Source organism: Bison bison, unplaced genomic scaffold (genome assembly GCF_000754665.1).
Source record: "Bison bison bison isolate TAMUID 2011002044 unplaced genomic scaffold, Bison_UMD1.0 scf7180017864285, whole genome shotgun sequence".
Lineage (NCBI taxonomy): Eukaryota > Metazoa > Chordata > Mammalia > Artiodactyla > Bovidae > Bison > Bison bison.
Window position 1 is genome coordinate 2,048,101 of NW_011494857.1, and position 17,679 is coordinate 2,065,779.

The 17,679-nt window shown below is 48.5% G+C and overlaps 1 protein-coding gene across 1 annotated transcript in view; it reads left to right on the plus strand.

Annotated features, from left to right (window-relative positions):
* Positions 1-7,930: 7,930 nt before the first annotated feature.
* Positions 7,931-17,679, plus strand: part of LOC104995691 (chromosome unknown open reading frame, human C19orf81) — an 11,313-nt gene continuing 1,564 nt past the window's right edge. Inside the window, exons 1-4 of the mRNA XM_010849661.1 lie at positions 7,931-7,997; positions 16,039-16,111; positions 16,215-16,335; positions 17,437-17,576. Of these exons, the coding sequence (XP_010847963.1) occupies positions 7,931-7,997; positions 16,039-16,111; positions 16,215-16,335; positions 17,437-17,576 (401 nt within the window). The remainder of the gene's footprint in view (positions 7,998-16,038; positions 16,112-16,214; positions 16,336-17,436; positions 17,577-17,679) is intronic.

Here is a 17,679-nt window from a genome sequence, read left to right on the forward strand (position 1 = left end):
GGCTCCTCCCCCCGCCCCTGTCGCAGGTCCTCGGCTCCTCCCCTCTCACCCCCTCCTTCTTCCCCTTCCAACCTGCGGCTTTCTAGCCGAAATCGCGCGGCCGCAGAGAGGAAGGAGGGCGCTTTCCCCGGACCGAGGCGTCTGAGACGCAGCGCACTTCCACCGCCGAGGAGACAGAGACCGGAGATCAGGACCCTCTGCTCCCCCCAGGATCCAAGGGCTCCAGCCCCCAGTCCCTCCTCTCCTAGAGAAGTCAGGGACCCCGGTCATCTCTTCTCCAAGGACCCCGGGTACCGAGCTCCCAACCCCCTCCATTCTCAGATGCAGGAATCCACCTCTCCTGCTCCCTCCTCCCTCGGGGACGCAGGACTCCCGACTCCCCACCTCAGTTTTCCGCGGGAGAGGACTTCCAGTCCTCCCAGCGGAGGGGCTCTGAGGGCTGGTGCTGGGAGAGGAGGCAGGGACTCAGAGCCCGCTGTGGAGGGAAGCAAGGACCTGGACTCGAATTCTTCCTGGGTCTGCTCCTACCTTTTTGACCTTGCCCTGTTTGCTCTGAGTTCCAGTTTCCTCATCACCAAAATACAGACAAAAGACCCGTTTCCTAAGGGACCCAGAGATTTGAAAAGCCAGTCAGTATATAGAGAGAATTTGCATCAACGAGGTGCTTAATGAATATTTTTTCAAAGCAGCAATGAATGACAATTGCACCGGGGTTAAATGCTTTGAAAGCATTCTCTGAGTTAATCTTCACTTTGGCCCTATCAGGTGGGGGTCAATTATGTTATTTCCATTTCACAGAGGAGACAACTGAGGCCCACAGAGGTGAAATCCCTTGAGGAAGGTCCAGAACTACCTACTCTGGGTGCAGCCCACAGGGGTGACTTGGGGGGCTCCTCCCAGTCTTTCTCAGTGCTGCCCCCTGCCTCCCAGTGACACCCATATAAATATAATCTCTAAGTGAAAAATTGCAAACACTTTAAGCCATGTCTCCGAGGCACGTCTCCCTTTAATTAGACGACCCCACCTCCCCCAATTGCTGCCTATGTATACATTTTGCAGCTACCATCATACTGCTGATTAAAAGATGCTTGCTCCTTGGAAGAAAATCTATGACAAACCTAGACAGTGTATTAAAAAGCAGAGATATCACTTTGCCAACAAAGGTCCGTCTAGCCAAAGTTTTTCCAGTAGTCATGTACAGATGTGAGAGCTGGACCATAATGAAGGTTGAGAGCCCAAGAATTGGTGCTTTCGAACTGTGGTGCTGGAGAAGCCTCTTGAGAGTCCCTTGGACAGCAAGGAGATCCAACCAGTCAATCCTAAAAGAAATCAACCCTGAATATTTACTGGAAGGACTAACACTGAAGCTGCAATACTCTGGCCACCTGATGAGAAGAGCCGACTCATTGGAAAAGACCCTGATGCTGGGAAAGATTGAGGGCAGGAGGAGAAGGGGGCAACAGAGGATGAGATGGTTGGATGGCATCACCGATTCATGAGTTTGAGCAAACTTTGGGACATGGTGAAGGACAGGGAAGCCTCGCGTGCTGCAGTCCATGGGGTCGCAAAGAGTCGGACATGATTGAGCGGCTGAACAAAAACAAATCATACTGCTGAATCCCCCAGAATTGCCTTTGGAGTTCACTCCAAATTCTATCCTCAGTGCTCCTTGCTTTCTCCCAGACGGACCTACATTTGCACCCAAGAAAGCTTGCATGGGAGGAGGTGCATCCGCAGACATGTGCATGGAGGTACACGTGCCCCAAATACCACTCTCACAGCCAGACCTCCACCCGGGGTCCACAGGCAGGGAGAGACACACAGCAGCATGCAGTAATGCACACAATCAGAGTTGTGTACGCAGGTGGGCTTGCCAGACCCCATGATGTGTTCCCAAAGAGGCCGTCAGGCATCAAGGAACAGCTGCAGTGCATTGACTGTGTGACTTTGGGAGTGGGGAGCATGGGTTCAAACCCGAGCCCTGCTCTCCCATCATTTGTGGCCTTGGGTGAATGACTTCCATTCTTGGTGCCTCCATTTCCCCATCTATAAGTAAGGGTAATCTTTTTTTTTCCTTTTTCTTATTGGGAGGGCGATCTTTTTTTAAACCCAGATTCCACCTCATTAGGTTATTTTAAGGATTAAATTCACCAGCGATTCGGAGAAAATGGTTAATGTTTACTGTTGTCGTAATTAGTAATTACATGCATTGGCTCATGGAGTCTTTTTTTCTTGGCTTATTTATCTATTTTGGCACAGGGGATCTTTCAATGCAGCGCATGTGATGTGTGCTAGCTGTGATATGTGGGCACTGTAGCTCTGCAGCATGTGGGATCCTCATTCGAGAACCAGGGATCCAACCCACTAGCAGGGCGAATTCTTTACCCCTGGATCACCAGGAGGAAATCCCTGCTCATGGACTGTTTAATGTCATTTTACAAGTGTGGAAATTGAGGCTCAGAGAGGGAAAGTGCGCTGCCCAAGGTCACACAGCTGGGAGGTGTCAGAGTTGATTCAAAGCCACGTGGTCTGACTCTAGACTCCCTGCTTACAGCCACTACATTGTTTGCATCTAGGAAGTTTGAGAACCTTGCCTGTTATCACCACTGGGGATGTAGAAGAGTGCAGAGCACTGGACAGGGAAACAGGAGACAGAGAGACATCCATTCAATTCAGTCCACGCAGCTATTTGGCAGATACCGAGCATCTACTGAGCGCCAGGCACTGTTCTAGGCACTAAGGATTTGACTGGGAACAAAGAAGATGAGAAGCCCAGCCTTGGAAAGGCTCATGGTCTAGTGGTGGAGACAGATGGTCATTAAATAACTCCGTCTGAGGATCAGCGTTAATGAAGGGAAGTCCAGGGTGCTGTGTCTGAGAAGGAGGTCACAGAAGACTTCTCTGAGCAAGTGATATTTGAGTTGGCATAAACCGGGTGAAGATGAGGGAGGGGAGAGGACTCCTCCGGGGAGAGGACTCAGTCTGTGCAAAGCCTGGGAGGAGGAAGCTTGGCACAGGGAGGAGGGCTGATGAGCACATAAGCTCCACGGGGGGAGCCCTTTTGTTTACTGCTCTGTCCTTGCTGCCTGACACAGTGCCTCGCACGCAGTAGGCACTCAATAAATACTGGCTGGCTGAATGAATGAACGAGTGGATGGATAAACAGAGAAGTGTACGTATGTATATGGACTTTCCAGGTGGCATAGTGATAAAGGATCCACTTGCCAGTGCAGGAGGCGCTAGAGACGCGGGTTCGATCCCTGGGTGAGGTATATCCCCTGGAGTAGGAAATGGCAATGCAGTACTCCAGTATTCTTGCCTAGAAAATTCCATGGACAGAGGAGCCTGGCAGGCTACAGTTCATGGGGTCGCAAAGAGTCAGACACAACTGAGCCCACACACTCGCATGTATGTATTTATGAGTTGGATGGGTGAATGGATGGATCAGTGGATAGGTGGATGGATGGGTGGATGGATGGATGGATGAATGGATGGTTGGATGAACGGATGGATAGCTGAGTGGGTGAATGAGTGGATCATTACATGGGTGGATGGATAGATGCACGCATGAGTGAACGGATGAGTTTGCAAAGTACCTACAGACCCACACATAAAGTGCCTGCAGACAAATGCAGACACACACGCCCAGAGACATGCACAGTGTATGTAAACACAGGCTCACCATTTCTCCTGGTGCTCCCATGGGAGAACCAGCAATGAGAACGGAGGTAGACTGTGCTGGCCAGGGCCTGTGTGGACAAGGGTCCAGGAAGGCAAACCCTCTAACCAGAGCTACAACCAGCCCCACCCCTGCTGCGGCGCTGACATAATTTCTGGAATAGAAAGAAAATGCTGATTCAGGGATTTGTGTCCCAGGCTGCACGCCAGGCCAGGGAGTGGGACAGAGATGAACCTAGAGAGGTGGGGTGAGTGCCAGTGGCAGACAGGTGGGGCTAAGGCAGAAACACAGGGAAGGAGGTAGAGAGATAGAAACAGAGAGATGGCAAATAAAGCAATGGAGACAGAGAGAGACACAAAGACAGAGACAGAGAGACACAGAAAGGTACAGAGACCCAGAGAATGGGAGGCAGACAAAGAAAGTCAGAGACACGTGACAGAGCAATTCAAATTCAGGCACACAGAGAGATGGATGAGGCAGGGTTCCAGAGACAGACAGCTAGGGAGAAAAGAAGAACAAATCACAGAGAAAAATGAAGACATGGAGAGATGGGAATTTAAGAGACCCAGATGTCAGAGGGAAGAAGAGAGAGACAGACACCCAGAGATGCAGAGAGAGACATCCAAAGAGAGAAGAAAGAGAGAGCCCCAGAAGAGGCAGCTAAAGCCTGAGGCTGAGATAAGAACTGGAAAAGGGAGCAAGCTTCAACTGAGTGTCTCTTTTGTGTCTGGCTCACATGTGGGGGCTTTGCTGTATCTTGCTTAGCCCGTCAAGGCAGCATTATTAGCAAGAGAGGAGGAAACAAAGGCTCTAAGAGGAGAAGACATTTGCCCAAGGTTGCACAGCCTGGACATGGCATTTGATGCTAGTCTGTTTGACTCCAGAGTCCATACTCACTTCTTCATTCTGTTACGTCATGTGGACCAACAGGGAGAGGTCCGTGAGCTTGGGGGTTGCTGAGTGCAGGTCACAGTAATAGAGGGGAATCGTCACTCATTCATTCATTCAACAGTCACGTTCCACACTTTCCTGATGCAGGAGAACCAGAGAGGAGTCAGGATGGTTTGGAGTGGAAGGCATAAAAAGACCCAAATCCCCGAGCAAGACAGGCAGAGTGCACCGTGTTCAGAGGCCTGGGGTGGGTGGGTGGCGGTGGGGAAGCAGATAAAGAATGTGCACAGAGAGGAGACAGAAAACACAACTGATAGGAGGAGTCAGAGAAGGCTTCCTGGAGGAGGGTGCACTTGAGCTTCTTTTGGAAGGATGAGGGCATTTGGGCACCAGGAAAAGGCAGCATGTGGAGAGTGGAGATAGAGGTGAGGGATTAATGAAATAAAGTAATTAGTAAAAGGTGGCTGAGGAGTGTTTTGAAGGTACAAGGTGAGAGAGGAAGCTGGGACCAGAGATCATGTATCTGTCAAATGCCTGACTGAAACGTTGTCCAAGGTGCTGAGGACCCATGGGAGGGCTGAGTACAGGGGAAGGGACAGCTCTGAGTGCCAAAAGACCCCTCTAGAAACCTTGTGGGGAAGAGACTGGAGGATGTGAAGGCAAGAAGGAGTCTGCAGGGAGAGGGTCCAGGCAGGAAAGGACCTTGAAACCAGAGTGGGTATTGGGCTGTGGGAATGAAAAGAAGAAAGAGCAGAATCAGGAAGCAGAAGGGATAGAGTTTGGAGACTGATGGGCTGTGCAGGCTGGGTGTGCCTGTGGCCATTAGAATGAAAAATGTGTCCTCTCCTATAGGGATGAACTTGGCAACTGGAAGTAAAGGACTGTCTGATGGGAGAGAAAAAGACATAAGGATGCTGAGAGGGAGTCTGGGCTGCAAAGGAACTGGGTCTGGAAATGAGTCCACTGAAGTCTGGACTGTTGTAATTACCAATAACAGAAACTCAAATAACCTAAGCAATAACACGGAATTAATTGAGTGAGTGATGGCTTCAGGCACAGCTAGATCTAGGTGCCTCAAACATCATCAGGAATCTGACTGTTTGTATCTTTGGTTTCTGCTTTCCTCCTGTTGTCTTTGCATTCAGGCAGGCTCTCTCCCCATATGGCAATGTGGTGGTCCCCAGCAGCTCAAACCTAGGCTTCAGCCAGCCTCTTAACCTCACTGGAAAAAGAAAGACCCTGTTGTATAATGGATCTAGCAAAAGTCCAAGGTTGACTATCCTAGATTGCTTTTCAGGCTCAGTTTAGTTCAGTTGCTCTGCTGCTGCTGCTGCTGCTGCTAAATCACTTCAGTCGTGTCCGACTCTGTGCGACCCCATAGATGGCAGCCCACCAGGCTCCCCTGTCCTTGGGATTCTCCAGGCATCAGTCCCTCAGTCGTGTCCAACTCTTTGCGCCTCCATGGACTGCAGCATGCCAGGCTTCCCTGTCCATCACCAACTCCTGGAGCTTACTCAAACTCATATCCATAGAGTTGGTGATGCCATCAAAGCATCTCATCCTCTGTCGTCCCCCTCTCCTCTTGTAGGAGGAAACAGACAGAACAGGCTCTATCTTGAAAGCAGGACTCCATCTTGGGTCGGACTGTGGACTTTGAGCTATATGCCCAGTATCTATGGAAACGACATACCAACTGGAAAACCAGACCTCCTGGATGGAAGAACCCCAGGGCTCATACCTAGACTCTCCATTGCCTAAAAGAATACCCTAATTATCTGTGTAACCAAATAGAATCATAAATTATATTATGCTTATTGGGGTATGACCACAGGCCTATTGATAATTGTCCACTGTTAACTACCTAGGCTTAAGGCATATGAATCACGGGTTAACTTTGATTGTATCTTTCCCTTCCTTTGTTCAGACTAGTTTCAGGGAATTTGGGGAGGTGGGTTTGGGCACTTACACTTAGGGTACATAAGGTTTTCACAAAAACTGGTTGGGGTCCTTGGCTAAGAGGAGACTGCCTTGGGCCCGCCGGTGTAATAAACTGCACTTCACTATCTGCATCGTCTTTCTGCATGAGTTTGTTTCCTGGAACGCGTGGCTACAACACTCCTGCCTTCAATCTTTCCCAGCATCAGGGTCTTTTCAAATGAGTCAGTCCTTCGAATCAGGTGGCCAAAGTATTGGAGTTTCAGCTTCAGCATCAGTCCTCCCAATGAATATTCAGGACTGATTTCCTTTAGGATTGGCTGGTTTGATCTCCTTGCAGCCCAAGTGATTCTCAAGAGTCTTCTCCAACACCACAAATATTAGTGACTCAGAAAATCGAGGTGCTACTGCTAAAAAGCAGAGAACCAATGCTTATCAAGCAGGAATAACCGACAGTTAAGGCAACGACCAGTTGAAGTGGAGAGAAGCAGAGACAGACTGAGAAAGACAAAAGAAGGGGAAAAGTCTGGGCTTCTCTCCCCTGCTGAGAGCTCGGCAGACACAAAGAGGAGATGCCCTGTGGGCACCTCTGTGGCTAAACTCCTTCACTCCCAGCCCCTCCCCCATCCACTGGAGGTACCATGGCAACCAGGCCCCCTGCTCACCTTTCCCTCCCCTATATAGAACCAAGTTTCTGTTTGAATCTCGCCTGTATCTAAGCAGTTCCTGCGTGAAACAGGGATGAGCGGAGGGCAAGTGGGAACAGAAAAGGGATGACAGAGGAGGGGAGGACAAGGGGCCCGACAGAGGCAGCTATGAGAGCAGAGAGATGGGGAAAGAGGGAAAAGGGAGACTGGGAGAGATGGGGAGAGAGGTAGGGAGACAGAGAAGGGGTGATAGGGTTAGAGAGAGCCAGAAAACAATGAAGACAGAGAGGGATGGGGGGATGGGGCGATGTTGGGTAAACTGATGGAGGAGACTGGGGAGATGGAACAAGGGAAGGGGAGAGATGTGGGGAGAAAGAGGGCAGAGAAAACGAGGGAAAGAGTAGAGGAGAGATGGGGAGAGCGACAGGGAGAAGTCAGGATAAAGAAATGGGGAAAGAGGGAGGAAGGGAGGGGGACAGAGACGTGGGGAGCAGATGAGGAAGACAGTGCGAGTGACAGGAGTGGGGAAAGAGGCTCGAGGAGACCGGGAGACGTTGAGGAAGAAAAAGGAAGCTGGGAAAGAAGGAACTGGGACACACAGCGGGTCCCAGAGATGAAAGGAAACCAGATGCCTATGTGGACGCAGCCGTCCACATTTTTCCCCCGGGGCTTCAAGAACAAGAGGGAGGAAGCAGCGGGGAGACAGAGCTGGGGCGGGTGGCCCAGTCAGAGCGCTTCTCCCCGTCCTCCTGAGACAACCCTCACCCGCCTTCCCAGGATGCAACAGGAGGTGGAGCCCCTGTGCTCCTCCGCCATGGGCAACCCCGGCATGCACAGGGACGCAGGTAACTCTCTGTGCGTTTGTACGCAAGCGTGGGGGTGGAGGGCCTTCATCCGAGCATTGTGTCACAGCCTGCCTTGCGGCGTGGCCGCGAGTGACTTACTGGCCTTTCAAAGAGAGAGCTACCCCTAACATCTTGTGCCCACTAGGCAGTACCCTTTAAGACCGCAAACCGCCATTTCCCGTGAGCCTTTGCAGATCCCTGGCCAATGGTCTGGACCCGGAACTACATTTCCCATGAGTCTCTGGGGCCTTAACAAGTCTTCTGGAGGCCATGAGCCCCTAGAGACTCCCTGCCCTGGTCCCTCACACACTTTTTGTCTCCACCACCAGACTTAGCATCTTCTCCTGAAGCTACTCCTTCTCCCTGCTTCCCCCCTACGACCAACCCAATCCAGACCCCAGGCATTGTTCCGCCGACTCCCGTTCCCTCCCACTGCCATCAGTCCCTAACCCTGTCTTCGTTCTCATTCTCTCTGTCCCATACCCACATACCCAGGTCAGGGCTTGTCCTCTTCCAATGGACCCTTTCTCCACCTAACTCCCTCGCCTCCAGTTTCTTCCCTCCCGCCCATCCCCTACGTAGCTCCAGAGAAAACTTTCTGACACCCAACACTAACCCTTTTTCTCCCTTACTCGCAGCTCTTCCATGTTCCCCATCACTCCCAGGATACGGCACCAGCCCCTCAATCCAGTGTTTGAGGCCCTATGTAGCCTGCGCCAGCTGTCAGGCTCATCTTCCAGGGCTGCCTATTTCCGCTCTACTTTAGCACAGCTCATTCATTCATTCATTTTCTCATTGAACATTTCTAAAGTAATATCTTGGTGACAATTCATTTGGCTAGCAGGTAATACAGAATTGGACTTAAGGCAGTATAAAGAATTCTTGTTGTTCAGTTGCTAAGTTGTGCCTGGCTCTTTGCGACCCCATGAACTGTAGCTCACCAGCCTCCTCTATCCGTGGGATTTCCCAGGCAAGGATACTGAAGTGGGTTCCCATTTCCTTCTCCAGGGGATCTTCCCAGCCCAGGGATCAAGCCCACGTCTCCTGCTTGGCAGGCAGATTCTTTACCACTGAGCGATGTGGAAAGCCCAGTATAAAGAATAGGAAAGACATTATCTCACTGTAAAAGAAGCCTATAGATGGAGCAGGGTTTGTGTTTGGGTGGATCAGCAGCTCAGTGAATGTTATTGAGAAGCTGATTTCTGTTTCCCTGCTTTTTAGTCTGGGATATATTTCTTTTGCATACTAGCTTGCATACCTCATGGTCACCAAATGGCTGCCAAAGTTCCAGGCATCACTTCCAAAGGTTTTAATCTTAAGAATTCCAAATAATCTCTCCTCACATCTCATTGGCCGGCACTAAGCACCCACTCACTCTTGTCTCAATGCCTGGCAAAAAGAATGAAATTATTATAATTATTTTAGTCATTGGGTCTATGCATCAGGTGGGAGAAAGTTTTTAAAGAATTTATATCTAATCCTACTTCAGATTCCAATTAACCAGGATCTCTAGGAATGGGGCCCTAGCATCTATAGTTTTTAACTGCTTGCCAGGTAATTATGATGAGCAGTAGGGGTCGAAGGCATTGGTTTACACTGGATGAGATATTTCTGAGGATCCTGGGGATTGGTGAGCCTCACCTGGTTCCCTCCCCATCTCTCCCACGGGTGGGGAATGGACACTCCTCAAGTGAGGGATAAGGATGGAAATCATTGACAGGGTCTCCCTTCTGGGTGCTGGCTGTAAGCACCTACTCTATGCCAGGTGCTAGGCTAGGCACAGTAAATGCTCTAGTGGCAGAATGGACAGTTTCTCTGTCCTCCAGTCTCTGTTAGTGCCTTTGAAAACCTCTTTTGTTTGGAGACCTCCCCACCCCACATCATCTCTAACCTAGACTGAGGCACCCACCTGATAAGTATACTTTATGTATCAATTCAGTTCAGTCACTCAGTCATGTCTGACTCTTTGTGACCCCATGGACTGCAGCATGCCAGGCTTCCCTGTCCATCAGCAACACCCAGAGCTTTCGCAAACTCATGTTCATCGAGTTGGTGATGACATTCAACCATCTCATCCTCTGTCATCCCCTTCTGCCCCTGCCTTCAATCTTTCCTAGCATCAGGGCCTTTCCAAGGAGTTAGTTCTTTGCATCAGGTGGCCAAAGTATTGGAGTATCAGCTTCAGCATCAGTCCTTCCAATGAATATTCAGGGGTGGTTTCCTTTATGATTGACTTGGTTTGATCTCTTTGCAGTCCAAGGGACTCTCAAGCGTTTTCTCCCTGCTGTGCTAGTTTGCTTCAGTCATGTCCGACTCTTTGCCACCCCATGGACTGCAGCACACCAGGCTTCCCCGACCTTCATGATAGCCTAGAGTTTGCTCAAATTCATGTTTAGTCAGTTGGTAATGCCATCCAACCATCCCATCCTCTATCATCACCTTCTCCTCCTGCCTTTAATCTTTCCCAGTATAAGGGTCTTTTCCAAAGAGTCAGTTATTTGCATCAAGTGGCTAAAGGAGCTTCAGCTTCAGCATCAGTCCTTCCAATGAATAATTCAGGACTAATTTCCTTTAGGACTGATTGGTTGGATCTCCTTGCAGTTCAATGGACTCTCAAGAATCTTCTCCAACACCAACAGAACTCCAACAGTTCAAAAGCATCAAAACTTTATGTATAGCTCCAGAAAAATTTGAGTGGCATTGAGTTGACCAGTTGGCCCATTTTGTAGATCAATATTTGTTCATTTCAGTTTTTCTATTTTCTTTGTGGTATTTTGGAGCCAGTAACATTTTTAGCTTGCCAGGTTGCAAATTTTGGCTTAGGCCATTAGAAAGCCTGTGGGTCCCAAGTGGTTTGCCTGTAGTAGTGAATGAAATGATCCAGCCTGTTCTCATGCAAGGAAGGCAGACATGACACATGTTATCTCACAAATAATTAATAACCTACAATTGCAATAAGTACTCCTTAGCTTTGGGCCTGAAGAGAATTCTGGGAATATTCTCTTTTGCTTAAAGACCTTAGTCCTCCACCCACACACCCTGTGATGCCTCTGCATAAAATATCCCTTTCTTTGCAATTTCTTTCTTTCTTCTTCTTCTTTTTTTTTTTTTTTAATGAGGAGGGTCTCTGCCATTTCTTTATTTGGCAAACTCCTCTTGTATCCCTTAAGTCTCATGGTAGACATCACCTCCTCCAAGGAGCCTTCCTTGATTGTGCCCAGACTGTCCACCTTTGACACCTCCACTGTAGCAAGTACTGCACTTTACAGTGACTGCTTTCCCCACCAGACCAAAAGCTCTTGGAGGGCAGGGTGGAGGTTTCATTAATCTCTTTGTCTGCATCATCCTTCAGAGCACACAGGAGGCCTTGGAGGTGTCTGTTGATGTTTGAATGTATTATGTTTACTCAATTATTCAATAAGTACTCATTTATAAATGTATACCTGTATTAAGTTATGCATATACATTGAAACAAATATATTAAAATCATGGTTGTAATTTAGGAATCTTTATTTCTAATGCCACATTTCATAAGAAACAGTTTTATTCACATTTTAAACATATCACTTTGATGTTGCTAGAGTCATTTTCCAAGTCATTTCACACACTTTTCCAGGGCATATAATTTTATTTCTATCCGTGATAGGAATTTAAAAGATTTTTCTCTACTATGGAAAAATTCAAACATTCACAAAAATAGAGAAAATGTTTAGTAAATCCACACATTCCAATACCTAACTTCAATAACTATCAATATTTTGCTAATCTTGTTGCACCTAGGCACCCACACACACACTTTTTTGGGGGACATTCAATAGGACAAATTTGTTTTAAAACAAGTTTTAGAAAACAGACCTACCATGCCATTAATTACAACCAGCAAAAATTCATAAATTTTTCTTGAATATCATCTAATCTAGTATATATTTGAATTTCCCTAATTATTAAAGGTCAGATCAGGAAGCAACAGTTAGAACTGGATATGGAACAACAGACTGGTTCCAAATAGGAAAAGGAGTACATCAAGGCTGTATATTGTCACCCTGCTTATTTAACTTATATGCAGAGTACATCATGAGAAACACTGGGCTGGAAGAAGCACAAGCTGGAATCAAGATTTCTGGGAGAAATATCAATAACCTCAGATATGCAGATGACACCACCCTTATGGCAGAAAGTGAAGAGAAACTAAAAAGCATCTTGATGAAGGTGAAAGAGGAGAGTGAAAACGTTGGCTTAAAACTCAACATTCAGAAAGTGAAGATCATGGCATCTGGTCCCATCACTTTATGGGAAATAGATGGGGAAACAGCGGAAACAGTGTCAGATTTTATTTTCGGGGGCTCCAAAATCACTGCAGATGGTGACTGCAGCCATGAAATTAAAAGACGCTTACTCCTTGGAAGAAAAGTTATGACCAACTTTGATAGCATATTGAAAAGCAGAGATATTACTTTGCCAACAAGGGTGCGTCTAGTCAAGGCTATGGTTTTTCCAGTGGTCATGTATGGATATGAGAGTTGGACTGTGAAGAAAGCTGAGCACCAAAGAATTGATGCTTTTGAACTGTGGTGTTGGAGAAGACTCTTGAGAGTCCCTTGGACTGCAAGGAGATCTAACCAGTCCATTCTGAAGGAGATCAGCCCTGGGATTTCTTTGGAAGGAATGATGCTAAAGCTGAAACTCCAGTACTTTGGCCACCTCATGCGAAGAGTTGACTCATTGGAAAAAACTCTGATGCTGGGAGGGATTGGGGGCAAGAGGAGAAGGGGACGACAGAGGATGAGATGGCTGGATGGCATCACTGACTCGATGGATGTGAGTTTGAGTGAACTCTGGGAGTTGGTGATGGACAGGGAGGCCTGGCATGCTTCGATTCATGGGGTCGCAACGACTGAGTGACTGAACTGAATTATTAAAAAATCTCATTTTTTACAGTTGGTTTGTTTTAATTAAGATCCAAACAAAGACAATATATTGCATTTGATGATTATATCCCTTCAGTCTTTATCCAATAAAGGTGCCTGGTTTGCTAGATGCCAAGAGCAGAAGACAAGCCCCTGACCTCATGTTGTTCACATTATAATTAGAGACTCATAGAAATAAATGTAAAAATGCAGCTGTGATGACAGCCAATACATGGTGTTATGCATTCAAGACAGGAACTCTTCACATGCTCAAGGAGATGTGATGAGCTAAGTGAGGGGGAAGAGAGCACCACGTGGATTTACAGCATGTGTTAAGGTCCTGTGGCAGGAGTGGGGCATGGAGAGTTCAAGTCCCAGAAAGGTGATGTTTCTGGAATGCAGCAAGTGAGGAGGTCGATGGTGTCTGATCAGGCTTGAGACATCAGCAGGGTCTGGTCCTATGTGGTCTTGGTCTTAATTTATCCCAAAGACAATGAGAAGTCCTGGGAGGGTTTTGAGGAAGGTGGAGGTGGTGATGTGGTCAGATCTACATTTCAAAATGGTATTCTGAAGCTTCCCTAGTGGCTCAATGGTAAAGAATCCATCTGCCAATGCAGGAGTCATGGGTTCGCTCCCCATGGGAGATCCCATGGGAAGATCCCACATGCCCTGGGACAACTAAGCCTGTGGGCCACAACTACTGAGGTTGTGTGCTGCAACTATTGAAGCCTGCATGCTAGAGCCCATGATCCACAACAAGAAAAGCCACTGCAGTGAGAAGCCTGCACACCACAACTAGGAAGTAGCCCATGCCCTCTGCAACTAGAGAAAAACCCATGTAGCAATGAAGAGCCAGCACAGCTCAAAATAAATAATTATAAAACAAACCAAGAAACAGTAGCAAAAAATGCTATTCTGATGGGATGAATGAAGGAGAGAGACAGAGAGGTTGAGAAGTTAGGAAGCTGTTGTGTAGACAATAGTGGGATGAGAAGCAGCAGACTGGGGGATTGAGAACATGTTCTGGATCCAGATGGCTCAATTTTTATCATGATTCTATCGCTTGGGCTGTGTGACCTTGGGAAAGTCACTTAACTTCTCTGTGCTTCTCTGTGTGGTGCGGAAGTGCCTAGATGAAACAAGATTGGCAAAATATTGATATTGATTGAAGCTAGGTATTGCAACATTTAGGTTCATTATACATCCTGATGTGAAGAACTGACTCATTTGAAAAGACCCTGATCCTGGGAATGATTGAAGGCAGGAGAAGGGGACGACAGGATGAGATGCTTAGATGGCATCTTTACTGACTCTATGGACATGAGTTTGAGCAAGCTCTGGGAGTTGATGATGGACAGGGAAGCCTGGCGTGCTGCACTCCATGGGGTCGCAAAGAGTTGGACACGACTGAGCGACTGAACTGAACTGAACTGATACATCATCTCTAGTTTAGTGTTAAACTACACTACCTCAGAAGTTGTTGTGAAGATTCAATGGAAAGAACTTTAAAAGGTGTTTGGCTTTGCAAAAGGTACTGTAAACATGTAGTTATTGTTACGTGCACGGACTTGAGGAGATTACTACATTGGAAGGATGGAAGGGAGGCCAGGATAGCCAGACAGAAATGCAGAGAGCTCAGCAGAGGGACCATACGTGATGCAGGGCAGGTGGTTCTCAAAGGGGATCTGTTTAAAATGCAGATTCTCATCCCGTAGGTCTGGAGGGGACCCTGAGAGGCTCCCCCAGACCACACATTGAGGAATGAGTCCCCATAGCAGGGGAGGACTTTATCCTGAAGGCAAGAGAAAGCCTCTGGAAATTTGTGAGCCTCTGAGAGGAAAAGATCACCCCAGTTGCCCTGCTAAAACAGATGGGAGGTGGGAAGACCAGGACCAGAGAGGGGGGCTTACTGTGGTACAAGCTGAGCCGTCTTGACAGCCTGACGCTAAAGACCGCCAGGAGTAGAGCTGGGACCTAGCTGTGTGCTGGAGACAGCCTGTCCCAGCTCACGAGATCTGAGTGGGGAAGTTTGCAAGCTGGTTGTTAAAACCACGAGTGAATGAGTGAAAGTAGCTCAGCGATATCTGACTCTTCGTGATCCCAGGGACTTTATAGTCCATGAAATTCTCTAGGCCAGAATACTGGAGTAGGTAGCCTTTCCCTTCTCCAGGGGATCTTCCCAACCCAGGGATCGAACCCATGTCTCCCGCATTGCAGGAAGATTCTTTACCAGTTGAGCCACAAGGGAAGTCCTGTTAAAACCATGGGTGCCATAACATTAGTCAGGGTGGGAGTACCCACACCATGAAAACTGGTGCCCGCTGAGAGAGAGAGAGAAAACACTTACCAGTACACCACACAGTCTACTGAATTGGAATAGAGAAGATGGTAACACATCAATGACTGAGTAAAATGTTGCTAGAGAAGACTTGGGGCTTCCCAGGTGGCACTAGTGGTAAAGAACCTGGCTGCCAATGCAGGAGACGCGAGACGTGGGTTTGATCCCTTGGTTGCGAAGATCCCCTGGCGGAAAGCCTGGCAACCCACTCCAGTATTCTTGCCTGGAGAATTCCGTGGGCAGAGGAGCCTGGCGGGCTATAGTCCATAGGGTCGCAAAGAGGAAGAGGAAATGGATTATGTGGGACAACCAGCAGTTGGCCATAAGAGAGACCAATTAGCTGACAAAGGGGTTGTGGAGAAGAGCTCAGATTTGAGAGCTGTTATCAAGCTCCAATCAGGAGGGCAGTTCTGAGGGTGTTGGAGAAACCACAGACCGGATTCAGATACTGCTGCGGTGAAGGAGCCAGGCTGGGATGACTGGAACAGGAAGCAGAAAGGGGCAGGTCCCTTCCTTTTCCTCCTGCTTTGCAGTCTCCCTCTTGCGCCCCCTTTAGGCAGAGTCTAAGGGGACCCCAAAAGTCAGAAGGGAAATGGGGTTAGTAGCGAGTCCCAGCTCTGGGGTATCCCACAGCTGGGTGGGGCAGGTGGAATCGGGCTGAGACACAACAGCCAAATAACTGGCAGAGGAGCTATCCTGGGAGTGGCATGGCCAGTCACTCGGTGATGCCATTTAAGCAGAATAAGGTGTGAGGAGTGCTCAGGGCAACCGATGTACTTGGGTTTTCCATCCCCAGGAGCGCTCCTTGTGGACCGAGAGACCCCAGAGGAGATGCAGGCACGGAGCCTGGGCAGATCTGTCAAATCCTCGTGAGTGGTCCTTGGCCCCGTGATTTCTGACCTCAGCTTCTCTAAGCGCGAGGGCATCGACCTCTGACCTTGGGAGGTCCCTGTCCGCTGGCTGTTTTCCCAGGAAACAGTATCTGCGTCAGGTTATTGCAGAATACGAGGCGCTGGACCGAGAGCTCCCGTGCATCCGGAAGTTTCCCATGCCGCCTGCCGCTCAGCCGCTTTGTCTGTGCATGGAGACCTCGGTGAGTGGCCCTCCCCAAGCCCGTTACCCCAGATCCCTGCTGGGGCGGTGGACAGGACTTGAATCCAAGCTCTGCAGCTTAGCAGCTGAGGGCCTGGCACCAGGATAAGTGGCTGAAAATAAATTGTGAATTTGTCAAAGGGGCCATCGTTGAGAGAGGCGGAGAGAAGGGAGACAGAGGACAGGGGGAATCCTGCTAACCCGTCTACTAGGAAAATCTGTAAAATGGACAGATAGTGCAGAAATTCATTTTAAAAAAGCTTAGGTGTTTGACAGATTCAGCGAAGTGGTTACGCCATGTATGGTTTCTGTGGCCATTCCTGCTTCAGCAGAGGTAGCTATTCAGGTGTCACCCTTTAATTTGAGAATTAAATGAGGCTTGCCAGGCACAAGCCTTCGAGTGTTCCCTCAGCTGATCTGTGTCACTTTACCCTGACGTAGGGATCACCGTTCTTGTTGACAAGGCCAATCCACACTCCATTGCTTCTCTTCTTTGTGTCTTTGAACATGAAACAACCCCATCCCCACCTCTGCCACTCAACATATACACCCAAGGCTTGCTTTCCTGGAGGTGACCAATTTCTTGATTTCATTGTAGCTTCTTGGCAATTTTATATATGACATATGGTATCACCCTCCACACGGTAATCTGAGACTGAAACGTTAGTGATCAATGTGTTTTCTGAATGTTAAATAGATTGACAAGATGTCAAACCCTCCCCTACGATCCCTATTTATTGACAAAGTAACAGTCCTTAAAATGCTAATGTGACTATAAAAGGAAAAATGTACAGCTTAAATCCTTGCGGAAATCTTCAAGGGCTGCCAAAACCTCACCATCCAACGCAGGTTGCTGGAAAAGTTTTCAATAGATAGGCAAAGTTGGCCAACTGGTGAATCATTTAGCCGACTGTTCATTGACTTTTGGCAAATCGGCTTGGTGAGGATTGATTCTGTTTTTCTGAGAATGACCTAGAATGGCAGCAGATGCTTTTCTACCTGAAAAATTCCTTTCCTCCTCGCTCTGGCAGGTTCTGCAGGTGGGGTCTAGGGTGGGGACTTTTGCACCTGAACTTAACTCGGGTGTCCCCGACATCCCCAGCCTGAAGAGGACCTTACCCACGTGGAGGTGCTGGAGGCCCTGGAAGCCGAGTTCCCCGGGGCCATGGAGAGTGGGCGCGTGAGCAGCATCCGCTTTGAGAACATGAACGTCATCTGTGGGACTGCTGGACGCCGGGACCGGTGAGTCCTTGGCGCGGGTGAAGGGCCTGGAGTGATAGGCCCGCCGTGAACACGATGAGGGGGCGGAGCCAGGAGTGAGGGCGGAGAGAGGCGGGGCGGGGAC